Here is a 22,754-nt window from a genome sequence, read left to right as displayed (position 1 = left end):
TTGGCTTCCAGCGAAGCAACGCAGATTCCTCCTTGTTTGTTCACACCGGATCAGTTGAAAAATTAGTTGTCCTTATATATGTTGATTTTTTTCTGGGACAAAAATCCTTATATATGTTGATGATCTCATCATTACAGGTGTTAATGTTGAAGAGATTACCAATCTCTCTATATATTTGTGTACTGTGTAAATCTCCTCATGATGAGTGAAACAGGATTTCAGGCCAGATTTGATGTGCCATCATTGCAATAATACTGAGCCTGTAATAGAACGATGCTGGATTCTACACCCAGAATTGAAGCCTAAGTTTGCAGCAGACAACAAGGGTGCTCAGAAACGTTCACAGAATTCAGGCTACAAGGCCAATCATGCAACTTTTTCTACTTATGGGCCTCCAAACTTCACCTCGAATCTTGTTTCACTCATCATGAGCAGATTTACACAGTACACAAATATATATATAGAGATTGAGTGAGGGCAAGAAACCACCAAACAACATGCCTTACCCTGACCACAAACTTTATTCACAAATTAAGATGTAAAGGCCAAACACTAATTATAAGGAAACCTTAAATCAAGGAAAAGATGGTAATCACAACTCACCAATTAGGTAGAGTGGTGACTACAACCTAACCTATACAGAAACTTCCAAAATATCTTCAATATATTTAAATCTTCACATTGTCGGAGAAAACCCGAAGTTTCGAATCTCAAGTTTATTTTGTGTTACTATCATTATCTAGTGGTATCAGAATTTTAAGATTTGTTTTAATGCCAACTATTTGTTTTCTATCTTTCTTTGGCTAGGTACATTATAGGCTGGATTTACTTTTCATATCAGCTATATATTAGATAGATGTGGATTCTAACTTGATGGGGGTAAGCATGTACTCCTGGGACAATGGAAGATAATGTTTACTTGTTTGGATTTGAACACAGTGGAGAATAGTGGAGTGGTTTGTTCATAACGTGTTGGAGCATTTTTTCTTTTTGGGAAAATATACAGACAAATTACAGATACAAACAAATCTTAGTTAAACGTGTACATCATCAACTTTCATTTTTGTCGCATTAAAAAAACAAAAACCTTTCATTTTTGTACTTTTAATGAGGTAATCCTATTAGGACACTCCTTCCCTCCTCAGAAGAGGCATTTCTACTTCATCATGCAAATTTCAGTTTGACATATATACAAAAATGATTCATAAAAAACACAAAGAAAAATCTCTATACATGTCAAACTGTAATTGATCTGAAAATAAGAATTCCTACTTCCAAAGAAAGAGACCAGAATTATCCTTCTAGTGGCGGCTCCTTACCAGTGTTCTTTTAGTTATGCATGGATGTGCATTTACACGTCCGTGAGATTTGTACAAAAACGTGCACAGTTGAAACCTAACATTACCTATTACTTTTTACCACAGAAAACTCACTTGTTACCTACCTCCAATATGGTATAGCCCAGAGATTAAAAATGAAATATATGAACATGTTTGGAAAATGTTTACAGTAACGCACATTCCATTATCCTTCAGAAGACATTAAAATTTCAAAAAATTGACAATTTGAAAATCCCAATACATGGCCTCTATGTAAGCATAGGCATACAGAACCAGCTGATGCTAAATTAAAACTAACTGTAGATATTACTGTCAAAAATTTTGTTGGTAAACTATTTGTTGAACCATTCGAATTGATGTGATCAGCTACATGTGTATTACAAAATTTCCTGGACTGACCAAGTCGACCTACCTCTCAAGGAGCATTACCAATTCGCAGTGTATGGTATGAGGAAATAGATCAACGGCCATTGCTTTGACAGGTTGGAAAGGCTCTGAAGCCGGCATAGACTTGGCCCTGTGCCGTGCTAGACCAGCACTGCTCATGTTTCTCCATGCTCTGTTGTTCTTGTTCTTTTCGATTTTCTCAGGAGATGGTGTGCAAAGCTCAATAGCATTTGCCACTAAGCTTTCAGGATTGCAGGAAATGTAACTAAACCAAATAAGAACCAAAGTTAAATTCCAGTAAAGAGACAAATGAGGCAAAAAACATATGGGGAACAGTATGTGAACTAACACAAGCTTCCGTAGACCAGGATGAGTTCTAAGAGCTTTGATCACCTGCACATCACAGACAACCGATCGGGGTCACCATGAAATGTCTTGGTACCAAAATACAAAAGCCACTAAAGGCATGGACATCGTTAAATGCACGTCCATAGGCAATAGCATATCATAGAAGACCACAATCAAAGGAAAAAGCAATCTGAACACACAGTAACTTCTTACTGGATTCTAAAAGAAGTTAAAAGGAGAATTTCTACTAATCATTATGTAGAATCTTGGAGAAGACTCTCATTTACTTACAGTGGGATGAAGTCCGCTTCGTGGAGGATCAACAATAGCAACAACATTACTGAAATGTTTCACTGGAGCATTCCCATTTTCAGAAGTGCAACTACTCTGAAGTTGGCTTCTGAGTTCCTGCTTGTCGGTTTCTAAACCCTCAGATGCAGTCTTACCACTTTCAAGCTCATGGCTTGAATTCACTTCAGGGTTGGGTTTGTTGTCTGTTGAGATTGGTTTCTCTTCATCAGTAGCAACAACTTCGTCAATACCTTCAATGACGTTATTTTCTTGTTTCTGAGGTGCATTAATGTACTCTTCCAATAAAGACCGCATCACATCCTCTGCCTGTTTCCTCATGGATGAAACAATACGAATAATAATTAAAAAACCTAATGAACTAAAGCTACCTTACTCAGAGAAATTACAAATTCTTCAACAAAAATAATGATTGGGGGATAAGAAATAGAATGGAGATTTATTATCTTGAATTTTCTTTCAAGAGTCCACTTATGATCTTGAACTTTCACATTAATTTTAATATAATTTAAAACCCTAATTCTCACCTTCGCACTGACAAATCTACAGTTTGTTATGCCATTAATTTCAGCATTCCTACAAGCATCTGAAACCGCAGAAGCATTCATTTCAATGCCAATAACCTGAAATATTTTTAAGGGGAAGCAAGTTTAATCATTAGAGGATATATAAATATAACAAGTTTTTTTCATATGCAGATGATATGGAAGCTAACATCATGACAAACCAAATTTTTGTAGAATTTATCAACACTAGAAGCAGCAGTAGTGGAGGGAGGGTGAGTGGGGCATTGGGTGCATTTGACCCAAATAATGTTATTTTTCTCTCACGAATTATCACTCTTGACCCCAAAAGAACTTCAGGAAAACAAAAGACCCATGTTCGGTTGATATCTTTGTGCACATAACTAAGACTTGCATTTGATTAATACAGTAAAAACAACATATGGGTTAGGTCGGGTGCATATTTGGCTTGGAGAAGAGTGCAGCACCAACAAATTTTTCTTAAGATAGACAAGAAATGAGAACCGGGAAGTTGACTATTACCATACCAACATGATGTGCTAAAGTCAGCCCAATTGTTCCAGTCCCACAGCATACATCAAATAGCAAGGTATCAGGACCCAACTCAGCCCAATCCCCTGCAAGAGAGTATAGCTTCTCTGCAGCAAGGGTATTGACCTGCAGTATAGTTGGATTCAGGAATAATTACTAATGCGAGAATAATCTTTTCTGCTGCTTATGAATAATACAAAAACCTGATGCCAAACCTGGAAAAATGCTGTTGGTGATATGCAGAACCGAAGATTACTTATATAGTCATGAATTTTTGGTTCTACAACATTGTCGGTGGCCTGCATTTCAGAACTACCTTCTCCTTTCGAAATAGATAATGAGCGCAATGGAGCATCAGCCGGTGCTGCATTTGATATTCCTCGGTGATCCTGAAAAAGGGCAAGCCATCACACAGAGAATAAGACATCAGTAAATTGAAGAGACCATATTGCTCAATCATAACTAAGGGGGAAACATATTGTATTGAAAGAGTGTGCCAAGAGACTCAAGGCACTTCAGCTGTGACATTCTTACTACCTTTAGCTGACGATAAAGCCTAGAAGACTACAGGGATTTAGTACCTGAATAACTAAAGCTGTTAGAGGCAAATATGGCGAACTGGCAGTAGCTCCTGCAGAAAAAGCTTGTGCTAGCCTCTCAAAATCACTAGTTATCTGTGCATCATCAAATCCTGTACTGGAAACCTATAAACAGAGATGAGTGTGAAAAATGAAATTACAGTTGGATTGTTTCTCAATAAATATTCAATCAGATTTTTCTTCCAACTCAGTAGTTTACTATTCAATTTTCTAACCATATAAGAAGGACAAGGGGAAGAAAGGAAATTGTCAATCCTGATGCAAGTTCAGACACTAACCTGAACAATAAGCATGACCTCTGCAATATTGGCCTCACAATTTTCAGCATCAGAGGCCATGCCTGGTCTCCTCCCTTCTCGAACCTAAGAAGACAAATCATGAGACAGCAAGCTCAATGACTGGGACGAAAATACTACTTTTAAGGTGTAAATCAAAAGTAGGTTGAGCATTCCCTGCTTGGCAAAAGAGTGATACTTATCATACATAACTTTTGCAAACAGACCCTCAATTTACAACACCTACCGTCAGTTGACGCCAGAATCCAATATTCTTAAATCTGTTCCAAACTGGTAAACTTGAATGTTGCAGAAACTCCTGAAAGATAGAGGCATATTTGCAAGAAATTCTGGAAACATTTGGGCAGTCAAAAGGTTCTTCAACTGCTGTAACACCCTCCCTGGAAAGATTTTATTTAGTAAACAAATCAATGTCAAGGTATGCTAACACCAATAAAATTTTCTATTGAATGTGGATTACCTAAAATTTCCGAGCATAAACCCCACAGTTATTTTTCCCTGTAGAGAATATCCAACTGAAAATTCACACTTGTTACGATATCCATTTACAACTGGGGATGCTAGTATACCCTCTAAACTGCATGGAAGACCACCTACAGTAATAAAAAAATAGCGTGAACCCCTACTCAAATTTTCTGGAAGTACAATGGTGAGAAATAAGAAACCATTGGAGCAATCAAGAGCTTTGCCCCATGTCAAAAATATTAATATAAACAATAAAACAAATATGTTTCTGTAAGTTCACAGGCAACATATCAACATCACCTATCTCCCTAGACTTGAGAATCCATTCTGGAAGTGGAATACCATCAGGACAAGCTTTGCGAGCATTTCTAGTCTGAAAATAAAAGTCACAGCAACTGAGAAGTCAGTTTCCAATGTGTGTGAATAAAGACATAAATGTTAATAACACCACCAAAAATTATGAAATTAAAAGACAATATATAAACAAGCACCACTAACAAGTCTTTTGAGAATCTGCATAAGAGAGTTCTTTTTATGCTCCAACTGATCACCATAAGGCATATGAGCCAGGGGAGTCACTACTTTGCGGGCACTTCGTCCACTAGTCCCATTGCCATCCTCAGCCCCATTTGCCACCACAGAGTCTTCCACATTCTCCCCATCCAATTCAACATCTGTGGTTTTCTGCGGGTTTTGAGGTAAAGCCATTGCCGATTTGGTTTTCTTTTCAAATGATCTGGGAATGACATCCGCAACCTTTATATTTTTGTTACCAATTGATATTCCATCCAGCTCCTGTCACATAGAGATTTTGAAATGACAATCAACATGTTGGTTCATTGCATAAAAATTTTCATGCATACAAACACTTTTATAAGGCAATGTTCTCTTACCACAAAGTTTAACAGGCTACATTGTTAAACTTTGAATCGAATCACACATTCTATTCCACCTAGTCAATCGTCTTAATCGATAGTACAGCTGATAATAGAGCATTCCCCCATCCACAAAAAGATATTTATAATTATTCTCTTCCAAGGTCCTTGAATGAAATGAACTAAAGCATATTTCCAAGTCTCAATTCAAATTACGAATTTTTAAATTAAGAATAATATCAACATATATATATATATATATATATATGTATGTATGTATGTATTGACTAATATAAAACAATCCCATTAGTTCAAAATTTTAAGATAAGTCCAATCATTTCCTTCATCACAGAAATTTGTAACAATTATAAAAAGTAAATGTAAATTTACTTAATAATACTCAATAACACATAAATAATTCCCTTTTGTTCAATGCATACTATATTTCTAATGCATTTTAAGTCAGCAATGTGTTTGTAACCAAATTCAAATATTAAAAAAATATACATATGTTTGTGTGTGTAAAGCAGGGGATACCTTCACAGCAGTTTGCAATTGCTCTACACTCTGAAAACTCACAAAACCTAAAGTCATGCCTTTCTTCTTCTTCGCCGATTTAAATTGAACTCCCTGCAATTCAAACAGCTCCAATTAAAAATTCAAAACCCCCAAAAAAAAAAAAATTCAGAAAACCAGAAAAAAAAAAAAAAGACACTTGCCTTCTCACTGAGAAAGTCTTTCAATTTCTCCGATTTCCAATTCCTGGGTAAATGAACCAGGCACTTGCTCAGCTCTGGATCCAACCCGCCAACGTCTCCGTCACCGTCGTCGTCATCATCAACGGCCTCTGTCATCATCACATTATCCGGAGCCGCACATTGGTCGCCGTCCTCCTCCTCCAACTTTTGCTTCTTCGCGCGCTCGGAGGTCGGGTCCCATGTGTTGTCGGGTCGGGGCCGGAGCTCCGCTTCGCCGTGGGCGTACCGGCACCCGCTCCCGTGGCTGCAGGAGGCGGACTCGCGCCTGAAGTAGGAGCAGAGGCTGGTCTTCCATAGAGGGGGGACGACGGAAGGTTTCGGGTCGTCGTCGTCGTTTTCCTCTCGCTTGCGTTTGTCGCCGGGAACGGCGTCGTCTTTGGGTTGGTTTTCTGGGTCTTGCGGCGGCGGTGGCTGTGGTTGATCGGTTGAATCGTGACCGTTGAGTGGTGAGTGTGGGTTTAAGAGTTGAGTTACAGAAGAGGGCTCGGTAGTTGGAGATGAAGAAGACATTGTGATGTGAAGTTGTGAGTTTGAGAGAAGTCTTCTTGCTGTCTTCGGGTGGTTCCTTGTACTTTTTACTAGGTTTGCAATTTGTAACTGTATTTTGTTATTTTCTATGAATGCACCAAATTACTTGCAATTTGGATTTACAACTGTATTTTGTTATTTTATATATATATTTTTTATTTGTATACAAGCGATTTTAGGATAATCGAACTTAAGACTTTGGGTGCAAGATAAATGCTCTTAACTTGAGCTACAAACCCCTTACAGTAATATCTAATTGTTAAAAGTGATTTCCTGTCCATCTATTTTTATGCACATCTTTTCTCATTTGAAAAATTAAATTTTGGTTTGTTTATTTTTGCTTTAAATGAGTTTCCATCGGATTTTTATAAATATTCTTTGAGAATGCTTAATTTATTTTCAATTTTGATTTCTATGCTACTATGATGGATGGAGTGATCAAACTTCAAATATTTCTTAGGTTTTGATCTAATGCATGTCTTCTGATGCTTTGTGACAACAATCCATGAATATAATTCCATAAATGTATTTCATACTTCTATGTTTAAATAGTCACTTTCGAACTTCTATTTCTCCCAAATAGCTTTATCTTTCCTTGAAAATTTTATATGATTTGAAAGCTACTGTTACAAGCTTTGAAAAACCCTATAATTTTGTAATGAAACATGTTTTAAGAGTTAAAATTAAGTTTGTACATGAAGGATTTTGCATGAAAAAACTCATATTTTCTGCAATTTTGATGCCATTGACTAATTTGACATATTAGACTAACAATGCAAACGAAATGAAGTTACAAGAACGAAATTGAAAAGAAAAAAAAAATTCTACGAGGACGAAAGTGAGAACTCATGTAAAAGCTGAACTATTGCTGCAATTTGACCATTTTTGGCTAGTGCCGCATAATTTATACATGTGCACAAAAAAAGGCATTAATTTTAGGTGGAAAAATGCATCAAGCCTATAATTTTATTTTATTTTATTGCAATAACAGAGATTTTCCATTGACCAAACAAGGCATAATTTGAAGTGACATTGGCATAGTCACCCTTTTCTAAAAGATGATATTCTAGACTACTCTAAACTTGGTAGAGGGAAATTTGAACTCGAGTGCGGACACTAATTGGTGTTAATATAATTCAATAATCCGAACCATGCACAGAATCTGAAAATTAATAAGACATGTTAAAAAGTAAATAACATACAATCTGGTAGATTCTCGTTCAAAATGTTGAGAACATGGTAGGTGTTAATACTGATCACGTCACAACAAGAAATTTGCCAATTCTATTGAGCACTCAGGATACAAGCAATGCATTGAAGCTGAAGCATTGGGAAAACAGGGGATTTCTAGAAATACAAGTATAATTGACAATTTGATTTTTAAAAAATTAAAAAATTAAGTATAGCACCTGATTTCTCAACTCTCTCACATGAGATGAGATTTGTAATACTGTGACATCCATGTAGGACTCATCATATGTGAGAAAGTTGGGTTGTATTTTTCTCTTTCTTCTTTCTTTTGGTCAAGTGGATTTTAGAACATTTGGTTGATAGCATGTTACTCTGAGCTATTGGCTTCATTGTTCACCTTGATTTCCAAGAGTCGTTCAACTGGTTGCCTACAGACGGGGCACCTATTTGTCTGGAACCTCAGAACCTTAGCACAACCACTGCACATGCACTGCAGTCAAAAACAAAAAAGTTAGCCAAACCTTATGCATACTCAAATGACAACGCTAGAACACAGCCCACGGAACCAAACATTGATGAAAACAACGAAAGTTATGTGGCCAGTCTAGCCTACTTCATTTCTATGGTGTTATATTTACTGGAGATCTGTTGCAAACCGTGTAGCTCAAGTGGCATTGGGTGTGTAGATGGATAGAGCTTAGGGTCAATTCTTCTTGTAAGCACAAACAAAAAAAGAACATTTTCCAATGTTCTCTTCATACAAACTACAAATAGAGAGAAAGGTAAGAGTAGAATATCTATGTACCATGTGCCGGCATGGGAGAACGGTTGTGTCTCGAGGCTCTGACAAGCATATTATACATTCTTTCCCAGAATCATTTCCATTTTGATCACCTTCAACTGCATTCCCAATACCATAGATCTCCTGGAGCTCGTACCTCATCCCATTCACCCATAGTATCTGCTTCATCACCCGCACTTTGTACTCCCCATTCTCCTTCTTTTCAAACACTGCCTGGGTGATCTGAGAGTTCCCAGCTGAATTTCCATCTGATTCCCGTTCACCGGCATTTAAAGGGAATGCTTCAGCCTTCACCACAAGAGGATAAACTTCTATGTCACCCTCTTTCGTTAACCCTATCTCCTCAAACGTTGAGAAGTCAATCCCAGTTCCAGAAGGTTGTCTAAACTTCTGGCCAAGTCCTTTCTCAAAAGGCACTGTAACAGATTTAAACAAGCTTTCCTTTGTTGCTATCAGGTTACAGTCTGCATCTTCTTTAGCAAAAAACATAACTGTAATGCTGTGGCACAAGTCAGGGAATAAGTAAATAAGTAAAAAAGGAACACTTACCTAAGAAACATCATATAACAACCACACAAAGAAAAGTTTACAAATAGGCAATCCAGCAGCACAAACACATTTTGTGATTTACGAAACATCATATGAACGTGTTTAACAACTCAATAAGAAATGTTAGACTCTTTGGGACAAACAAGGTTTTCCCAAATTATTATTCTTTTCATACAATTTGATTAATTCTCCTCAAGAAATATCAGACTCTCTTTTCACTTCCATGTCATCAATAACTTCTGCACACTTGTACGTCACTTTGCACCAGGGTAAAAGCCTCATATTTAGCAGTTCATCAGCCATATAACTTCTACTATCAGACGATTGTATCCATGCCAATAAACTTGACGGACTTGAGCTACTTCTTTGGTCTACAAGACTACACGATGTTTTAAAGAGTTGACTTGATCAAGGCTACTCACAATCAAGAAGCATATAAGACTACTGCCTAATATGACCACTACGTATCACCAACAAACAGAATAAAATTCAATGCAATCCCATCCTATCAAACGACTGCATTCTTCAAAAATCTATAGTCAAGCATCACTACTCCAATGATCAAAACATATCACAAAACCTCAAATAATAATACACAACCTTGCAATTCAAGCAATTTACCTTCCGGGCGCAGCAGCATCAAAAGTGAACGCAATAAGGAACCGCCCTGGATTCTCCTCATCCGGCTCAACCCGCAGAGAGTCTTTCTTGATATTGACGTCATTCTTAATGGTGACTGTCTTTTGATGTTCCACAAATGGAGCAGCCGGAGGGGGAGGGGCAGCTCCATAAGGCAACTGCCCGGGTGCCCAATTGGCGGAAGGGGGGCCCATGTAGACCCCGCCGCCGTGATAAGGCTGTGGATAGGGACCCGGGACAGGCGGTGGTGGGTAGAAACCAGGGTATTGGAAGAATTGGGGTGGATTTGGGTTTGGTGCATTTGGATACTGAGATGGGTACTGGTGGTGTTGGCTTGGATTGGGGTCTTGTCCGTTTGGATATTGAGATGGGTAGGGTGGTGTGGCAGCAACAAAGCCATGCCCTTGAGGCGGTTGGGTCCGGTGCCTCCGGCGACCGGAGCTGGTGCTGCCTAAATTACCCATTTTATCTATACTCGAGAATTTCAGTTTCGCTTTTTATATGCTAAACAATCAAACCAGAAATACCATTAAAAGCTTGAATCTTTCTGTTTGGTTGATAAGAAACCTGAAGAAACGCAATGAAAATGTTGAAATTCGTTACATAAGATCAGAAAATCATTGTGAGCACACAAACTGATCAAATTCATAAGATCAGAAAATGGGAAAACGCACCTTATGTAATTCTTGCGTATGTGTTGTTTGCATTCTACAGAGGCAGAAACAGAAACAGAAGCAGAGGAGAGAGAGAGAGAGAGAGAGAGAGAGAGAGAGAGAAGGGGGGGGGGCGCAATGGGGATTGAAATTTTGGAGTGAAATTGAATCTGGGAATTTGGGTGCACACCGACCCACCCAACCACAACGTCCACCACCACCACCTTAGGAAAAACGTAAACCTCCTTTCTCTTCTTACCTGTATTGCCACGTCACCGTTTGTATTTTTGGATAAATCCTAAAATATGCACTCCTTTTTTTTTTTTTTTTTTTTGGTGTGACAAAGGCAAAAAACTAGGAATCCTTGAATACATCAACTTATCTTTATATAACAGATGGGTTTGAGTTGTTTTTTTTTTCTTAGGCTTATTATCACAAAATATCTCTGATATTTGCGAAATTATCATATTGTATTATTAAAGTTTTTTTGTATCACTCATGATTCTTAATGCTAATATAAGTGCTCTTAAATAACCCTTCTATTAAAATAACTATTAAATTCCCAATTTTATAAGGTATATAATCGTCAACTCCCATTGTATCATCAACCTCCACCTCTTATGCATCTGTGTCTTGCTCATATACACTATTTAAGAACTCCGTAACATCTTCTTCACTCTCTTCATCTACTTCATGGCCTCCCCCAGCCCATTGCAGTGACCCCACCAAACTGCCCCAGGAAATAAACAAATAATTACTGCCTGTGACTCATGCAACAAGTCTCTAATCTTCCCGAGGAGTTGACATTTTTAACTATTATCTTCCGTCCCCGGGTAAATCCTTTATTATCCCATTCAGGGTAACAAGTAACAAGTTCTAAATTATCCTAAACAATGCAACAAGGAAATAATTAAGCATCATGCAGACCAACCTGTAAATACAACAGAAGGTGTCTAAAGCAACAAGAAGCATGTCAGCTTAAGTTGTTTTGGCAAACATGTTAAACAGATTTTATATGCATTATGCCATCCCCTATCAATTTCCTTCTCAATGGTCCTTTGAATAAAATCATGCTTTAACACAAATCAATAGTTTATATTGCTTTCCAGCCATGGCCCATGAGAAAAAGCGTTTACATCATCAGAATGCCCACCTGAACTAGAAACTCAGATCCTCTGGTTTCCTTATCACCAGAAAACACAGGGATGGATATTGCACTTTTGTTTTTGTTGCTCAGAAACTCAGCATCTCCCTGTGTATGACCGTCTTGTCTTTACCCAGCAATGATGAACCAACTTGAGCATTTTGTGCACTTGAACTGTCAGATATATGTGAACTCTCACTTCTCAGATTAATATTGGGAAAACCACCATATGAATCAAAATCTTTTGCAAGAGATGAATGCTTATTAGAAATTTCAATATGATGTACTGAGTCATGGTCTGTGCTTAATTTACACCTTTTTGCAGAGCAAAGTGTTATCAGTTCTTCCCCTCGTTTCTCATTTTTGCCAAGAAAACCAAATACTTTACTATCTTGACATTGCAGAGTTTCCCTCTCACAAATAAGCGGCTTTTTCTCATTTCGGAATTGATTATTTGAACGCTTCAATGACACAGACTGATCCTTATAGGAAGTAAGAGATGAGCGATTGGCAGGAAGAACTTCCCCTAACAGGCTTAAAAGTTTATCCCTGCCAGCTTTAAGTAGGGAAGAAGATGACTTTACAGGGCAGTCTTGACTGACTTTACAGGGAAAGAGCTGGGAACGCTAGTGAAAATGAAGAAAGTGAAGAAGATGATACGGAGTTCTTAGATAGTGATTATAAGCAAGACACAGATGCAGAAAGGTGGAGGTATACAATAGGAGTTGACGATTATATCCCGCGTAAAATTGGGGATTTAACAGTTTTTTAGCAGATGGACTATTTAAGAGCACCCATATTAACGTTAGGGATCATAAGTGATATAAAAAAACTTTAAGAATGCAATCTGATAATTTCCCAAACGTCAAGAATTTTTTGTAATAATAAGCCTTTTTCTTATAAAAGGTATATCAAAATTTGACATTTTTCCAACATTGAGAAAAGAGAAATAACATTTGACTCAAATTATGTATATATAACATTAGAATCATAGATAATTGGTTAAGTTCGAGTATTTTGTATATATGTATTAATTTAACTCCAAACTCATGTTCCCATTTTATTATCATGTCGTTTATAGTGATTCTCTACCGGTAAATGGAGGCGGACAATTATTGCCACATAACCACAGTATATAAATAAAGGCCTCGTTTGATAATTATTTTAATTTTAATTTTTTTTTAATTTTAAATTTTTTGTGCTATAGTATAGAGGAAAATGAGAGTTAGGATGAGATTGAGAGAGGGGATGAAAGGAAGGAGTAACAAAAGTGAAAACAATTTTAAATAGATTTCAACTTTTTATTTTTGTTTTCACTTTTGTTACCCCTCCCTTCCATCCTCTCCTCTCACGGTCACCTTCCTTCTCAATCTCATCTCCACTCTCATTCTCATTTTCGTTATCTCTCTTTTTTCTCTATACTCGAACAAGAAAATGAAAACTAAAAAACTAAAATTGAAATGTTATCAAACCGCCTAAAGTTGTTGATTTACAACAGACTTGTAACTTGAATGATCCAGACGATTTACCCCCTGCATCCTAATCTTTTTATTTTATCTTTAATCGAATCATGCACCCGACCGTGACAGGGCCAAATTAGACAAAACCTAGTAAGAGAGTTAAGGAATCTTAATGAAAGAGAAATATATTTTGTCATTGGCAACATTCCTGAATTTCCTTTCGGCATTTCGATCCCAGAAAAAAAAATTCCTTTCTGCAACAAGTTTGCATGGCTTTCTTTCTCTCTCTTGTGAGGTCCCCATCAAACTTTGCCACTCACATCAGGAGTTTTGTTCATTTTAGACTCCCACCATATGCACCGAATACAGAATATGAAAAATATAATCTCAAAGGCCACTCTGCAGATCACTGGGTTATCTTCTACTTTTATCTTTGAGCAAAATATGCAGGCCCAAAAAATTGGAACCTCTTCGCCAATTGGTTTCCACCAGTAGTGGTGGCTTCCCCCCCATGGTAAAAAAACTTACATATAATTGGGATAACACTGTTTTGTTATTCCAAGTCAATGACACAATAACACGTGAAAAAATTATCCTACGTGTCATTGTGTTATTGACCGGATATAGCAAAAAGTGTTATCCCCATTTAATAAGAGTTTCTCTTTCCCATGGCTCCCGCACCCCAGTTCAAACTCCAATGTAACCCCCCAAAAAAAAAAAAAAATTAGGGACCCCTTCTGGTGAAGACCTGAGCTTGTGGGTTGGACTTGAAGGTAGTTATTTATTTGTAAGGAACTATTTAGTAAAGTCTTCCTGCATATTCGTCAAACCGTAATTTATGTATATGCATCAAAAGAAAAATGACACTGTACTTATACGAAACCAAGCCACATACACGGGTTAAGCAGGGCAGTTGGTCAGGGTAGTGAATCCACACCCTTAGAACTTGATATTTCCTATCATATTTACTGGTCTCATGAAATTTACAGCTACCAAGTACTCATCTATCGCACAGAACCTGCCATCTCTCAACTAATTCCAAATCACTACCCGCCTATCCAAACCAAATTAGGTGGTCTAGAGAAAGTACATTTGTAAACTTTTCATGAAATTTCCAATAGTTTGGATCGCCATTTTTCTAAAAGAAAAATAAGATGTTCACGTCTCTGTCAAAAACAACCATAAACTATGGTCATTTTGCATGAGAGGGGTAGCATGGAAGAGAACAACGGAGAAAAAAAAATTCAAAATGGATCAAATAAGAGATCTTTATATCAACGACTGTCGTCATTGCCTTCCTCCAACAAAGAGATCTTTAGCCGCCACTCAATTAAACAACCCCGGTCAGATAAAATTAGAGATTGAAACAATGAAAAAAATTATCAGACACTAGGAATAAAGCAAAAGGAAAGTTAGCTTAAGGGATAGAATTGTTTCATTGACCAGTCTAGATTTCAAGCTTGGAAAGGAAGGAAAACCAGATTAACATGCAAAGGAAGATATTGATCCCGGCAAAGGGTATATGTTAAACTAGGAAAATATCACTGAACAAATAGGTGAGAAATGTACAAAACCACATCTCAGCACCTAAATGAAAACTTAACCTGACCACAATGTAGAATACCACAAACCAGATTCACCACCAGCCCTCAACTAAGCAGAACACTCATGCACTATTGCACAGAAAAGCTCGTAACAACACCGAGTACACATCAAATTTATTCAATGGAAGAAACCATTAAGTTATTACATAATGGCTGATGAGTCATATGAACTTGAACTGGAATCCAAATAAATTAAAGTTCATGGGGCTGGGTTGAAGGTTTGTAGCATACACACTACAACCAACATGGAAAGATACACATAAGATATCAAAAAATAGTAATTAAAAGCACCCACATGAAGCAATAAAAGTGCGTACGAGTGAGTGTGTGTGTTTAGAAAGGATATCCTCTCTATCCAGACAGTTCGGCATACTATGCAACAAGACTATTACTCTAGTCGATTCTTATACAAACGCATAGTCATGTGGAGAGTCTAGTAACATAACATGGCAGATATCTGCTTGCAAGAGAATATTGCCCTCTGAACAAAATTAGATACGTATTAACTTCTGAAGCATATAGTCTAAGGCTAATCAAGAAACTGACAGACAACAATTCTGTGCCTTGGTCCAGATAAGTATAAATAAATTTGGGACAGATAGAACACTATTAAGCAGTGAATTTTTTAAAAACAACTCATTAAACAATAAGGATTTCAATTTATTAAAATAAATAATTGGGCTGTAGATGAGAAACACAACTTAAAGATAAAACAGGGAGCGACATACCACCCATGTGTCCCTATTTTGATCTTTATAGAGCAAATCTTTTGCAGGATCATGGAAGTATGAAACATCTCCAAATACAGGCATGTTAAGAAAAGAGAACCAAATTCTGAGCCAGGGAAATGCTATCTCAGCAACAATTAATTCTAGTCAATCAGATAGATGCACAGGGAACTACCCTGAAGGGCCATGTCAGATTGCAGAAACCAGTACCTTCCTTTTGGTTAATCTAAAAGAATCTTCAACAACCCATAACTGCACAGTTGTACACAAACACCCCAACATGCTCTTTCACACCAATAACTTTCCAATCCAAGGTGCCATTCTTGACCCCTGACTTTGGAGACCAAGAGTTGAGGACAATACCTTCGCCTTCTGGACCTCTTTGCCCACCAACAACCAGAAGCTCCTTTCCACAAGCCTTAAAAGCCAGGCCCCAGCCATTTGAAGAGTCAGCCCTCACTGGAAGTCTTCCTAAAACATCCCAGGTGTTCTTCTCCTTGTCATACTTCTTCACCATGTTGGTTAAATACTCAACTGCATATAATTGATTATCAACAACTGCCACAAGAGGAGGAGCCTGTGCAGCCCTATTGACATATGGAAACATACCCTCAATTTTCCTCCATTTCCCTGTCTCAAGATCATATTCCTCCCCACAAGTCAGTGATTCAGTAGGACTTGACATCCCACCAATGACGTAGAATTTGCTGTCCAAGAAAAAACCAGTGCACAATCTACGTGGTGTGTGCATGTTAGTTAGCATTTCCCACCTGCCTGATTCAGAATCATATATCTCTGCTGATTTCAACACATTTCCATTTTTATCACTCCCACCCGCAACAATAGAAATTGAACCAAGGCTACCAGACCCAAACAAGCAGCGAGGCTGGTTCATTCCCTGACATTTTACCCAACTACGATGTACTGCACTGTACTTCCAAATAGCAAAATCCAACAGCTCACGACCAAAAACCAACAACTGACTTCCCACGGCCAAAGACTCCTTATCGGCATGGTTAAAACACTCATCACAAGGCATCTTAGGCAATGTCATCCATTTCTTGCTCACTGGATCAAACGCCTCCCACCCTCTCAAATCACACACTAGATACACCCAATGTTCCAAAATTCCCAACTGCTTCCTCAACTCATACAAATACCCACTTTTAATTAACTTATTAAACTTTGTGTTAATACATGACAGCGAAGCATAATCCGATCTACAAGCCCAAGCAAGGCAATTCAAAGCTACATCATCCACAAGACCTGGGACAAGCGAATCACTTGATCCATACCTACGGCGACCATCATTCACTCTTCCCTGCAAACTGACATTAGAAATAGTATTTACTTCCTCTTCAGGAGCAGCCATGTTTCTCATGTTATCAAAAGTTCAGTATACCCCAACCAAAACTCCCAAACAAAAAACAATCTTCATAAAGAGGTTCCAGAAAAGCCCTATTACGCCAATCTCGAATCAATCAACCCTCAAAAACCCGGAAAGACAATTCCGATCTTTGCAGGCAATCGATTTATTCCTTTCCATTAACCAATATAGTATAATAGTCAAAATTCCAAGTTTCATACTCCAAAAATCCCGACTATGCAAAAGATAATATGCTCAATTTCTATATCAAAAACGAAATTTGAACAATTTCATAGCCATCGCCAGACGATCGAGCTGATTAAACAAAGGAAAATGGCTGATAAAATGGTTCACAAGTCTACTTATTTCACCAGACGATCGAGGATTCCCGGAAATCTTTCTCGTATGATTTACATATATCCAAACAGGAAAATCTGCATATTCATAAAATTAAAGGCAAATTCAAAATCAAAGACACAAATTTTGCCTGACAAGGAAAAGAAAAAGAAAAAGCACACAACATCAACAAGAAGCAACAAACTCGATAAAACAATACACAGTGCCAGGGCCGATCCAAATCCAATGCCGATATGATCTGGGTCAGGTAGTTATTCGGATCTCGCCCAAAAGAAGCCAAGAAAGACAACATCTTTAAGGAATGAAGACGAAAATGAAGGAAATGTGTTCGTACCCGGAAAGTGCGTACAATCGGTATCGGATCTCAATAGTCAGGTCGCCGGCGAATGCGGCCGGAAAAGTTTTCCGTCGAGCATGTTGCCGAGGTCCGGCGAGGAATTGAGAAAAAAGATGCGAACGGGAGAGAGAGAGAGAGAGAGAGAGCTGAAGTCTGTGATATATAACTGAGCAGAGAGGACAAGCGGTGGGGGTGGGGTTATAACTTGTAAGTTATAAACTCATTACTCACTTGGAATATAATAAACTGAAAATTATTTGTAGTTTTGCAATTATGGCACTGTTTTTTTGGAATTTCTTTTAAAAGCCCTAAATGACTTCTTCTTTTCTTTTTTATGCTTGGGTTGGGAGAAAACAAATTTGATCACCACTCACTTTGCTTTGCTTGGTGAGATTTATCATTACATTATGTGTCATTAAATGAGTGTAATTAATCTATTCGTTACACAAATTTTCAAAAATTAAATTTACATAACGTTAATGTTAATGCTCACCGCAAATTAATGGTGTTGAACAAATTTATCATCTATTGAGGAGAGTATAAATACACAATTTTTCTCTCATTTCTTGCTTTTTCGCTATTTGAGCCTTTTAGAGTGCCTCTAATTATAAAGGTTTAGATTTAGAGAAAGAAGATCGAAAATCAAACTCTTATTATAAAAGTATAGTTATAAAATGTACACTCGACTTTTTTCCGCATTTTATATGGATAGTGTTATTTTGTTAACATTTGAGTGTATGGCTTGCTAAGAATGTTATTTTGGCAATAGATTATAGGGTTTACTTCATTCTCCTGCCTTTGTGTTTGTGTGTAAGGTTTGCCAATTTCGTAAGTGTATAAACGACAACTCCTGTTTAGATAAGCTTTCGTTTTGTAGCTCATGAGTGGTCAGTCTTTTATGTTTTTTTAATATGAAAGTGGCAAATAGGTCCCTATGCCGAGGTAATAATTTACAAACATTAGTGCATTATCTCATAATTAAAAAATTAAAAAATAAATAGAAATCGATGAATTTCATTAACGACTTTTGTTTTGTTTTGGGTTTATGCAATGAAAAGAATTCAACACTTGACTTAGCCTAATCTTAAACTAGATTTTCACCCACCATTCACCACTTTAACCAACCCTAAAAGGGACCTAATTTTGCACGAAAGTTTTTGAATGAAATCATTCCTTAATTAAAAGTAGATCGGTTCCATTTGCATAAACTCATTATGAGTTTGTGAAGTTTATCTTCTCTCCTTGTGAGAGTGTCTAGTTTCAATTTTGCTTTATGTTGTTGATGCCTAGTATTCAAACCTATTGGCTTTATGCAATAGATGTGTTTTTGCTTTTCTATTGGAGGAATAATTTATTGTCTAAATGAATGATGTTATTGTATACCCATCTTCTATCTGTATTGGCCTTTGTAGCTAATCGCCATTTACGACTAAATACCATTTTTTTAATTTAACAAAAAAATCAAATATCTTAAGTCTAATAGTTATGCAAGTAACTTGTAACTCAAATAATTAAAAGCAATTAATCATTCTTAGAAAAATTAGCCATATTTAAAAAATATATATACATTTGGCCATTTAAACGTGTGACAAACACAATGTTTTCTAGAGAGAGTTTGTAGTTTAAATGATTAAAAATATTTATATATCTTCGAATTCGTGGTTTTGTGTTTGATTTTCCATCCCCAGGTATCACCTATAACAAAAAGAAACAATGAATTGAGTTTGATAATACACATATAAGCCAACCAATTTTAAAATTGAAAACTTCAAGGTTGCACTTAACCAACCAGTTTATCCTTCCTCCTTGTTATTCTGTCTTTGATCATTACGTCTTTTAAGTATGTAGGTTGAAGATTATGCTTAATTATAGTAATGTGAACTAGTAGTTTTTATTGATGTGTATGTTTTTTATGTGTGTGAATCATGCACATGCATGCATAAAAAACTAAGTACGGGCTGCCGACCAAACAAGAGTAGAAACGTGTCAAAAGCAAAACTCTTTTGTAAACCATTATCCAATGGTTGATTACAAATCAAAACCGTGCTCTTGTAATTTTCAGTAAGAGCCGCGTGAAACTTTTCCTAATGTAATCTTCAAAATGTTGGAAAAGCATGTGGTTGAAGTTGGTCAAATCTGGACGGTATAGTCTGAAAGTATTTTATGGCAAATCTATGATTAAGATTGGTCAAATCACGTGGTTAGACACAGAAAAAAAGAGAGTCAACTATTTGGACACAGTCAATGAGGCGGCGTTTACTGAAAAAAATGAACGGACGTAGATATTTGGCACAGTAAAGTACAATGAGCCCAGCTGTAGCCAATGAAAGCCATACAATCTCATCAAAGTGTAAAAAGACATTTAAGGACCAAAGCAATCATTGCCTTTTTTCTTTATGTTATTATTGAAGTTTCCAAATGACACAAGTACAAAACATAAGTCTTGAAATAAGTCCTTTGCTACTCATTACAAATATGCTGCAACCATTTGGAGGGTACGATTGAAGAAAAGAAAATAAGAGGGGTACTACCATAAATTCTTCTATTTTTTTCTTTTTCTGTTTTTATAAATATTTTGGTTTGGAACTTGGTCAACCCCGAAATCCACTCATTTGTTTCTAAATTATAAGATTTATGTTCGCATACGGTAAATCTTGATCATTTGATAAGAACTAATATGATAAATGGTATAAATTTATAATCATACAACATATGTATTTTTCATACCGAACCAATTTGACAAGAAAACATTTCTTCATGTAGAGTTACAACTTGTTAATATGTAAGTAAAGTAAATGACATGCGGCTTGAGATTTTTATTTAATGACACATATGAAGGGTAAGTACTTTGTTAAGATACAAACAGTGACGAAGCCATGAATTTTTTAGAGAATAAGCAATATTAAAAGGTTAAATTTAAAAGCTCCAAAACAAAATTTGATAACCAAATACCCTTATGTGAAGTAAACGCATAAGTAATTTGTAATCGAAATTCAACTTCTTATTTTAATTTCCATTACCGATTAGTAAACATACGAGAGTTAATTAATAAGGTTTGAAGGAATTGACAGACAATATTATTTAGATGCAGATAAAAACACAAGTGTATCTATATATATAAAGCAAACGGTAGAGAATGGTGAAACAATCAAAATACCAGAAAATGTCATTGGTTAATGAAAACATTAAGAATTGAAATTATTAATTAAATGAGGATAATATGATAAATTCACAGTTTTTCATATTTTTTAAAAAAGCAGACAATGAATTTTATTTTTATAAAACACAACTACCTATTATCTTTTTTAATTCTAAAATAAAACTAAAATTTTCTTAAAAAAATTTCTCGCAGATGCAGAAGTACGTGCGAAGAGTTTAATATATATAAAATGAGACAGAATCCAGTTTATTTTTCTTATCTTTAATTTTATTTTGTGGATGGGAGAGATGGGCATGAGAATGGGTCCATCGGAAAAAAACAGCTATTATACTTTACTTAACGGTTCTTCTCATTCTGTGCGTTGTCAGAAAATCCAAGTGGTTTTCATGCACCCAAAAGCCTCACTGACACAACCTGCATCCACCGATGCACGCCACAACCTTTACACTAATAATCTTCTGACACGCGTCCCTTTAGGTGGTCCCCACTCCATATGGTGTAACTGCACCTGCACCACAGCAGATATTTAGGGTCCAAGAGACTGTGGTCACTCATCGTTAAATGTAACATCCAATGGTTCAAAAATATTTCTTAAATGGAGTGCAAGAGTAAGTGAATCGTTGAATTTACATCCAACAGTGAATGACCACAAATCTCTTGGATCCCTATAGTCCAAAAGATCGAGACTATAAACTCATAATATTAATTAGAGATAACATTACAAATCATCCACTTATGTTATAACGACGTGACAATGTGATTGTCTCATACTAAAAAATTTCTCATAAGATCATCATATTATGATGCATAAACTCAAATTATCAATTCTTTCCTATTCTTAGACTAAAATTTGTACTGTTAAGAATGAACAACCGTCTGTTTCTTATGAACTACTCAAGATTGTATCACTCAGATATGAATTTTGGTTATTTTTCTTGAAATAAATGCATAAAAATTGTGCACAAATGAAGGCTTTATGTAACTTTTTTGAGTATCGAAGTGTTTAATGACATGGCGACGTGCTAGTACGAATATATGTAAATTATTAATGATGGTATATTCGGTTCCTTTGGCATGCGTTATTAGCTTTCTTGTTTTAGAAATTGTAGTCGGTTAAGCTTTTGCCTTTTTGGCTATCTTCTTTCTGTTTCAGTTGTATGATCTAATACACAAATTAAATTCCGGCTTCATCTACTAAAGATACAGTGGGGGGAGGGGACCCAGCATGACGCTGATGTAAATTTATTTATTTATTTTTTGGTAAGTGCTGTTGGAAAATAATGGTGGGTGGTTGAAATTGAAAATAAAAACAAAACTAATTAAAGAAAGAATATTAAATGAGTCAAATAAAATCAAATGACAGGCTTGCACACCCCAAAACGTTGTTGTCATCTCATCTCTCTCCATTTCCCGGCGACTATTTTTGTCATTTTGCATGGCCATTCGATATTCATCGCCATCTTCGTAACAAAACCCACGTGTTCTTTGGTGTGCTTTGCTTTCAGGCTTTGAGCTTTCACACGCACAAAAAGAAAGAGTCCACAGAGAGACAGAGAGAGAGAGAGAGAGAGAGAGATGCGTGTGGAATAATCTGAATATGAAAGAAAGACAAAGAGCGTACAGGGAGACGTGACGAATCTGATGTGTGCTTTGTTGGTTTAATAAGTCTCCAATAACAATAATAATTAACCTGCTAAGTCAAAAAGCAAACTTAATTATAAATTAAGTAAGTTCCCAGCAGCTTAGTGGACAATAATTTTGGAGTAGAGCTTGAAAAAAGAAAGTAGTTGGTAGAGACATGGAG

The 22,754-nt window shown here is 36.5% G+C and overlaps 3 protein-coding genes across 4 annotated transcripts; all 3 read right to left on the bottom strand.

Annotated features, from left to right (window-relative positions):
* Positions 1-1,468: 1,468 nt before the first annotated feature.
* Positions 1,469-7,093, bottom strand: LOC117632576 (zinc finger CCCH domain-containing protein 24). Of its 2 annotated transcripts, XM_034366102.1 has the most exons (14): positions 6,394-7,092; positions 6,212-6,304; positions 5,298-5,594; positions 5,100-5,172; positions 4,795-4,927; positions 4,561-4,714; positions 4,317-4,400; positions 4,021-4,143; positions 3,655-3,828; positions 3,431-3,565; positions 2,912-3,007; positions 2,367-2,693; positions 2,077-2,120; positions 1,469-1,992 (listed from the first exon to the last, which is right to left on the bottom strand). In XM_034366102.1, the coding sequence occupies exons 1-14, from the start codon at positions 6,940-6,942 to the stop codon at positions 1,749-1,751; spliced, it is 2,526 nt and encodes an 841-aa protein (XP_034221993.1). In that variant the 5' UTR covers positions 6,943-7,092; the 3' UTR covers positions 1,469-1,748. The 2 variants fall into 2 exon arrangements, with proteins under 2 accessions (XP_034221993.1, XP_034221994.1); XM_034366103.1 differs by lacking the exon at positions 3,431-3,565 and having other exon boundaries at positions 6,394-7,093.
* Positions 7,094-8,123: 1,030 nt separating this feature from the next.
* LOC117632682 (probable E3 ubiquitin-protein ligase LUL2) lies at positions 8,124-10,933 on the bottom strand. Its single transcript, XM_034366231.1, has 4 exons — positions 10,816-10,933; positions 10,124-10,708; positions 8,957-9,452; positions 8,124-8,641 (listed from the first exon to the last, which is right to left on the bottom strand). The coding sequence occupies exons 2-4, from the start codon at positions 10,603-10,605 to the stop codon at positions 8,519-8,521; spliced, it is 1,101 nt and encodes a 366-aa protein (XP_034222122.1). The 5' UTR covers positions 10,606-10,708; positions 10,816-10,933; the 3' UTR covers positions 8,124-8,518.
* A 4,678-nt stretch (positions 10,934-15,611) lies between these two features.
* On the bottom strand, positions 15,612-17,982 carry LOC117631302 (F-box/kelch-repeat protein At5g60570). Its single transcript, XM_034364380.1, has 2 exons — positions 17,788-17,982; positions 15,612-17,530 (listed from the first exon to the last, which is right to left on the bottom strand). Exon 2 carries the CDS (start codon positions 17,109-17,111, stop codon positions 15,969-15,971), a length of 1,143 nt encoding a protein of 380 aa, XP_034220271.1. The 5' UTR covers positions 17,112-17,530; positions 17,788-17,982; the 3' UTR covers positions 15,612-15,968.
* Between the last annotated feature and the right edge of the window lie 4,772 nt (positions 17,983-22,754).

The sequence above is a fragment of the Prunus dulcis genome, chromosome 6, assembly GCF_902201215.1.
Source record: "Prunus dulcis chromosome 6, ALMONDv2, whole genome shotgun sequence".
In the NCBI taxonomy this organism is placed as follows: domain Eukaryota; kingdom Viridiplantae; phylum Streptophyta; class Magnoliopsida; order Rosales; family Rosaceae; genus Prunus; species Prunus dulcis.
The sequence above is the reverse complement of the archived record's forward strand: the minus strand, read 5'-3'. Positions and strand labels throughout refer to the sequence as shown.

Excerpts from the sequence above, each read along its gene's own strand:
- LOC117632576 (XM_034366102.1), bottom strand. The coding sequence starts at position 6,942 with ATGTCTTCTTCATCTCCAACTACCGAGCCCTCTTCTGTAACTCAACTC. Across the intron at positions 5,173-5,297 it reads TGCAGATTCTCAAAAGACTT|ACTAGAAATGCTCGCAAAGC; the intron begins GTTAGTGGTGCT and ends TTTTATTTTCAG. Across the intron at positions 3,829-4,020 it reads TAACAGCTTTAGTTATTCAG|GATCACCGAGGAATATCAAA; the intron begins GTACTAAATCCC and ends GCCCTTTTTCAG.
- LOC117632682 (XM_034366231.1), bottom strand. The coding sequence starts at position 10,605 with ATGGGTAATTTAGGCAGCACCAGCTCCGGTCGCCGGAGGCACCGGACC. Across the intron at positions 9,453-10,123 it reads GATGCTGCTGCGCCCGGAAG|CATTACAGTTATGTTTTTTG; the intron begins GTAAATTGCTTG and ends CTTGTGCCACAG. Across the intron at positions 8,642-8,956 it reads TTCTCCCATGCCGGCACATG|TGCATGTGCAGTGGTTGTGC; the intron begins GTACATAGATAT and ends TTTTGACTGCAG.
- LOC117631302 (XM_034364380.1), bottom strand. The coding sequence starts at position 17,111 with ATGAGAAACATGGCTGCTCCTGAAGAGGAAGTAAATACTATTTCTAAT.